The sequence below is a fragment of the Littorina saxatilis genome, linkage group LG13 (assembly GCF_037325665.1).
Source record: "Littorina saxatilis isolate snail1 linkage group LG13, US_GU_Lsax_2.0, whole genome shotgun sequence".
Classification (NCBI taxonomy): domain Eukaryota; kingdom Metazoa; phylum Mollusca; class Gastropoda; order Littorinimorpha; family Littorinidae; genus Littorina; species Littorina saxatilis.
In genome coordinates, this window is record NC_090257.1 from 4,289,259 (window position 1) to 4,296,758 (window position 7,500).

A 7,500-nucleotide genomic window follows, 5' to 3' on the forward strand; every position below is an offset into this window, starting at 1 on the left:
CGAAAATAACAAACGCAACCTTAATTTGCCCAGAGTGAATTAAGATCGACGAGATTTGAAATTGCGTATTTGGCTGAAAAACACAAAATTACAAGGAATTTAAAAAAAAAACCTATTTCGAGAACAACATTTCTATCGGTGCCGTCAATCGTTTGTCCCAAACAGCATTCGATAGCCCTCGTTCTTGGGAACGGCCGGCTGTGTGTGTGTGGGCCGAAGGAGGAGGAAGACCGTTTGTTGCTTTCCTGTTCAACAATACCGTCACGTCATTCGAGAGGACGTTGCTTTGGTACGCCGCGTTCTCTTGGATTTGTTAAGACACCTTCGGCTACTTCGGTTTCTTTCTCCGGGAACACTCATACACTCATACACATACGGACCCGGTGTACTGGATGACTACTGTGTGTGACGGCACCGACTATTGTGGACTTGGTTAGACGTTTTAGCGTCTTTGATGCTTAGTTTTGCGTTTTGCGTCTTTGATGCTTAGTTAGGCGTTTTGCGTCTTTGATGCTTGGTTAGGCGTTTTAGGTCGTTGATGCTTAGGCGTTTTACGTCGTTGATGCTTGGTTGAGCGTTTTGCGTCTTTGATGCCTGGTTAGGCGTTTTGCGTCTTTGATGCGTGGTTAGGCGTTTTGGGTCTTTGATGCTTGGTTAGGCGTTTTGCGTCTTTGATGCTTGCTTAGGCGTTTTGTGTCTTCGATGCTTGCTTAAGTACGATTTTACTGCTTCTTAAATTGTTAACAATCGCGTGACTTTCTCCTGTCCAGAACCGGTTTACGTCTAGTTCTCTCAGACACTGTAAAGTGATTATTCACTACAGGTTGGATCTGACTCTCATTGCAAACGTGGTTGCGCACTGTACTTTTTCCACTTGTCTTGGGGCATTTTCCTTTTTTTTCTGATGAAAACCTGCAATGCCTGCAATTATCTCAAAAAGACAACAAAATTGCAGGTAGTGGAACCCGCGGCGTATGACCCTTCTGGGACATTATACCGTCATTACCAGAAATCATTCGCAAATTAGAATTTGTGACGACAAAACTGCAGGTATCGGCATTGATATTTGCTTGGATATTATTCGCAGATTAGAATCAAATTTGTGTGAGGAAATCTCAAGGATTTCATAGCTCATCAAGGAGAAATGATGTATTATGGGATAGGACGTGTGTGTTCGGTGTGTTTTGTGTTATATGCATATGCAGGGGAGTTGCATGTTTCGGCTACGTGTGTTCGAGAAGCTAGTGAACAGCGGAATCTGAAGAACGGTCGTGTGGTGCTTTCTAACGATACTGATGTGACTGGTGAGTGTTTGCCTTTTAGTTTCTCTTTCCTTCTCCTTCTTTCTCAAACACGCATGCACGCACCTACACACACACAGATACACACACAGACACACACACAGACACACACACAAACACACACACACACACACACACACACACACACTAACACACTAATACAGACATACACATACGCACACAAACACACACCAAACACACACACACCCTTGAACGCACCCTCCCTCCTCTCTCTCTCCCCGAGTCTCTCTCTCTCTCTCTCTCTCTCTCTCTCTCTCTCTCTCTCTCTCTCTCTCTCTCTTCCCCTATCTCTCTCTCTTTCTCTCTCTGTCACTCTCCTTGCCCTTTCTCTTTTACAGTTGGGCCGTTTGTTTGTCAGTCTGTCTGCCGGTCTGCTTGTTTCTCACTCACTTACTCCCCCTCTGTCTCTGTCTCTCTGTTTTTCTTTGTCTCTCGCTTCCCCCCCCCCCCTCTCTCTTTCTGTCTATCTGATCTCTGTCTTTCTCTGACTCTCTCTCCCTTCCTCTCTACATGCAAGAGGGAAAAGCCCTGCACAAATTCAAGACAAATTACAACAGAGCCTAAACGATGTTTCTGAGTGGTGTTCTGCAAATCGTATGCTTATTAATCCAGTAAAAACAAAGTCTATGATAATCAGCACTCGCCAAAAACATCAACTTTCAGAAATGACTCTGAGTCTGTTCCTAAATGAGCACTCCATTGAGCAAGTAGCTGAGCACCGTTTACTGGGACTTACTGTTGATAATAATCTCAAATGGCAGACTCACATCAATGGAATCTGCAAAAAATTGCTTAAAACCTGTTTCTTTTCTCAAAGTTACAAAGCATTATTAATCTAGACACAAGAAAACTATTTTACAATGCCCACATAAAACCCCATATTGATTATGCTTCCATAGTATGGGACGGGTGTAGTGAAGTTCACTTGAAGAAGCTGAACTCGCTCCAGCGTAGAGCTGCTAAACTAGTTCTGCCCAGTCCATCTCTTTCTACAAAGGAAAAGATGAAAAGTATTGGGGTGTTAAGCTTAAAAAAGCAGCTTTTGTATAATAAATGTTCATTTATGTATAAAGTCGTCTATAAGGACGCCCCAACATATCTTATACAACTCTTCAATTCATCTCCGTCATATTATTCCAACACTCGAAATAACCTTGCCTTGTCAAGGCCCCGCATCGATTTGTTTAAAACTAGTTTTTCTTATTCTGGTGCGTTCCTTTGGAATTCACTACCTGTAAATATCAAGTCATGTCTGTCATTATATTCTTTTAAAAGACAGCTCCGAAAGCACCTCTCTAACGACTAAGTTGGTGTACAATTTGTGCGAGTGTGTGTGAGGATGTGTAAAAAAGAAAGTGTATAGTATGCTTCCATTAACAAGCACACTTTTGAATTTTTTATTTTTATTTTGTTATACCTTTCCCTATTGTTTTTTTTTATTTTTTAATTTTTTAATTTTTTTAATTCTTCATATTTGTTCTTTGTTTCATGTGTGTATTATAGTAGGGACTAGCTGTAAGAAAGGACCATATGGACCTAATGCTATCATCCCTCGGTAATAAAGTTTTCGAGTTCGAGTTCGAGTTCTCTCTTTCTCGCTCCCTCCCTCTCTGTCTCTCCCAGTCTCTCTCTCTCTCTCTCTCTCTCTCTCTCTCTCTCTCTCTCTCTCTCTCTCTCTCTCTCTCTCTCTCTCTCTCTCTCTCTCTCTCTCTCTCTCTCTCTCTCTCTCTCTCTCTCTCTCTCTCTCTCTCTCTCTCTCTCTCTCTCTCTCTCCCTCAGTCTCTCTATCATTGTCTGTGTTTCTCCCTCTCTCCTGTTCACCCTCCTCCTCTTCCTGTTTCTCATCTCCCCCTCCAACCCCCCCCCCCCCCTACCACCACCCTACCTTCTCTTAAGGTTTGTCTGACGGTTGACCTTTTGTCAATAATCATTCCCTATGCAGCATGACCTTTTGTCAATAATCATTCCCTATGCAGCATGACCTTTTGTCAATAATCATTCCCTATGCAGCATGACCTTTTGTCAATAATCATTCCCTATGCAGCATGACCTTTTGTCAATAATCATTCCCTATGCAGCATGACCTTTTGTCAATAATCATTCCCTATGCAGCATGACCTTTTGTCAATAATCATTCCCTATGCAGCATGACCTTTTGTCAATAATCATTCCCTATGCAGCATGACCTTTTGTCAATAATCATTCCCTATGCAGCATGAACAATACACTTTAACTCTGTCTTGAGAACTCTATGCAAAATGTTAATGGATCGGTCAATCACCCCACCCTTGTGTTGTTTGCAGGGTACACAGTGACCGTTCTGCAGAAGCTGGGCTGGACGCAGGTGGTCATTCTGTCCGATGAAAGCAAGTAACACGTAATTAATTAATGTCGATAAAGGTAGAGCTAATTAGAAGTTCGGCAGTTCTTGACTTACCAACTGGCTTCTGGACTCCTTGTAATTCGGAGTATATTAATTTTGCACACATTGTGACTGTTTGGCAAGTACGGTAGTTAAGAGGGGATGTTGTTTCAGTGTCTTATTTCATTTTCAGTCGTGAGTAAGTTTGTTTGTTTTGTAAGCTGGGTGGTTAAAATCTTAAGTTTTTTTTAAGGCAGACAACTAAGTAAAATCTGTTAATATTCGGAATTATTTTTGTTCAGTCCAATACTGAGCGAACGACGAAGAAGAAGAAGAAGAAGTTCAGTCCAATACTTGCTTGTGTGTATATGAGCATGGTCGAGACACTCACACACACACACACACACACACACACACACACACACACACACACACACACAAACACACACACACACACACACACACACACACACACACACACACACACACAGATGTATACAGAAAGACTGAGACAGACAGACAGACAGACAGACAGACAGACAGACAGACAGACAGACAGACATCCTTCCCATCCTTCTCATCTGTATCAAAAACACGAACTTGTACTTTCACAGAAGACACCCTCGAGTCACTAGCCAATCAACTGAAAGGACTGACGCTGCAGTGTCACGTGATTAGATGCAACCAATCAACGCCTATTCTGCAGGAGGATGCTGAGGTCCTCGAAGCCTTGAAGGATCTCCAAGACCCCAACGTACTTATAACTGGGTCCCAGTGCTTTCAAAAACAAGTTCTGAACTGGGTGCGAGAGAAGATAGTGTGTGTTCACCTACATTAATCTGTCTTTATCTCTGTCCGTCTGTCCGGCTGACTGCATGTCTTATCTGTCCATCTCTGTCTGTCTCTGTCTGTATGTCTGTCTGTCTGTCCGTTTGTTTGTCTATCTGCTTGTCTGTTTTCTGTCCGTCCGCCCGTCCGTCAGTCCCTCCCTCCGTCCGTCCATCCGTCTGTCTGTCTGTCTGTCTGTCTGTCTTTCTGTCTGTATCCATCTGTTTGTTTGTCTGTCTGTCTGTCTGTCTGTCTGTCTGTCTGTCTGTCTTTCTGTCTGTATCCATTTGTTTGTCTGTCTGTCTGTCTGTCTGTCTGTCTGTCTTTGTCTGTCTCTCTTTCTGTCTCTGTCTCGCGTGTATGTGTATGGATGTTTGTGTGTGTGTGTGTGTGTGTGTGTGTGTGTGTGTGTGTGTGTGTGTGTGTGTGCGATTGCAATGAAAAACTCTGTTGAAAAACACTGCTTTTTCAATAACTTGTGCCAGCGACCGTAAGAACCCTCTCATGAGAGGGCGCTTTCCAGTGACCTTCTAATCCCTGTGCCCAGCCAATATGACCAAAATGTCTCTTGAAAGGTCATCTACTGTGGGGAAAAGTGTGTACAGTCCTTGAGATGGCCTTGTAAGAAGACCTCCTGGATCATATTTTCCAGTGCGTGCAGTTTCATGAATTGTGAAGTTCACTACTCTATCGACTCCCAGTTCAAACTCAGAATTCAGTTGCCTTCAATGAAAATCTCGCCTATTTTTTTCCCCTTGAAGCTAGAGGAACTACCAGACCAAACAGCCCGCACGTCATCCCTCGTGCAAGAAGCTCGCTGGTTATTGGTCGTCGACGGTCACGTGATGGATCCTGTGAATATGACGTCATTTCTTGTAAACCACGTGGCCTTCGTTGTGTATCACATGGAGGTAAGCTTGCTTTTCTTTTTTCTTTAAAAAAAAATTATGCTTATTTTTTGTTTGTTTTACCCTTAACTGTGATTATACTAGTAACAGTTATGTTCCTATTCGTCATTGAATAGACGACATTCTAAGCCCTTGGTTTTGCCGTTCTAGATCTAGCAGCTAATCTTCCGCTCTTTCTTTGGACTGAGTTACGAAATCACACAGGTTCTTTCTAAATATTAAACAATGGCGACTGCACGTGAGAGGGAACAATAAAGAGACCAAAAAGCAATGTACTCACGTTAAAATGACGAACACGGAACGAATAACAGCGACGCTTCGACCTAAGGGTCTTCTTCAGGCACAAAAACACAAAAATACACACACAAAAAAGAAGAAGAAAGACGGTTATTCTCCTCTTTATCTGTTCTATCGTCTTTCTTCTTCTTTTTTGTGTGTGTATTTTTGTGTTTTTGTGCCTGAAGAAGACCCTTAGGTCGAAACGTCGCTGTTATTCGTTCCGTGTTCGTCATTTTAACGTGAGTACATTGCTTTTTGGTCTCTTTATTCTTTCTAAATAGTTAAAGCGATCCCAGAATTAGACATGTCACACATTCTATTTGCTGAAAATCGTTGGGTAACGGTTGAAGGCTTTTATTCATCTCTGTAAGTCCAGTTTATATCCACATCGCCTTAAACTTACAATCCTTCCTTCCCAACATTTTTGTACGAACTAATTTTGTAATTTGCACCCGCACCAATCCGTGGACATTAATTCGTTACAAATCCCCGCTCTGGACGGGAACTCGCTCGGCACTGCACATTCTGTTTGTCAACGTTCAGTAGATGACAAGCAGTTCAAAGTACATCACTCGCGTAAAGTAGAAACCAGAGGATGCGAGATGGATTAAAATACTGGGGTGGTGTGGGAGGGGTGGGGAGCCGTAATGGGCAGGTGGTCGTTACAGAGAGGTAGTCGCCAGGGCAGGTTCCCCTGTGCTCGTGACTGAGTTTTGTTCATAATTAATCGTTCCTGACCTTAATGCTCCATTTTCCTTGTTTTTATCAACATTTTTTTTCAGCCCCCCCTCCCCCCTCCCCCTCCCCCCCCCCCCCCCCTCCCTAGGAGGTTCGAACGCTTCGCGTCCTCAATTAAACGCTTCGCTTCGTCGAATTGTCCCTAAAAAGAAATTTGGAACCCCCCCCCCCCCCTTAAAATGATGTAAAAGTGCTGTACATGTTAATCCAATTACCATTAGGTGCTTGTTATGGGGGCGAGGACGCCCCCATTCTATACGGATAGTTTCGAGGTTGACCATGGGCAAAATACGTTGTGAAATACGTCATCAGTTTGTGTACACAGGAAGTTGTGACATCCGTCACCCTATGGGAGGGGTGACGTCAAAATTGTTCATCTGTAGAAAGTTGTGAAATCCGTCACCCTATGGGAGGGGTGACGTCAAAATTGGTCATCACAGAGTTTGTGTAACACAGGAAGTTGTGAAATACGTCACCCTATGGGAGGGGTGACGTCAAAATTGTTCAACAAAAACATGATACGTCGCTTTGTGCAGGGTCAACTGCAACAAACTCAAACCGAGCCATTCATACCTAGCTGTATTTGAGTGACTTATATACCCGACATTTTTATTTCTTATCTTTAGCACAGGTGTAGGAAAAATCATGAACCAAAATGTTATTTATTTTCTAATTTAACATTTTTTTTACAAATATGACCATGGTCTTTTAAACATACAGTGACATTAAACATTGTTATGTTAAAAAAAAGAAAAAAGAAAAAAAGCTTTTGTGCACAAATCAGAAAATACATTGTACATTTTACCTACAGGCCAAACCGTGAGTGTCTGTGGCAAAGCCCGACCCAGGAAATTGCACTGATCTAAATTGTCAAGAACAGGCGCTTGCATTTGGATGTGTCCAATGATAGTAGGTTTGGTTGTGATCAATCAGAATAATGTAGGAATAAAAATGTATGACAGTTTAGTATGATGACATGTAATTCACATATGCTGAAATATGATATTATACATCATGTAATATTATTATGGCTGTTGCCATGACCATGAAACCCAACAAAGGT

At 42.5% G+C, this 7,500-nt stretch overlaps 1 protein-coding gene across 1 annotated transcript in view; it reads left to right on the top strand.

Moving 5' to 3' along the window:
• The window catches only part of LOC138946160 (probable glutamate receptor), a 21,072-nt gene that overhangs the window by 775 nt on the left and 12,797 nt on the right, over window positions 1-7,500 (top strand). Inside the window, exons 2-3 of the mRNA XM_070317672.1 lie at window positions 3,626-3,688; window positions 4,299-4,438. Coding sequence (XP_070173773.1) covers window positions 3,626-3,688; window positions 4,299-4,438 — 203 coding nt within the window. The remainder of the gene's footprint in view (window positions 1-3,625; window positions 3,689-4,298; window positions 4,439-7,500) is intronic.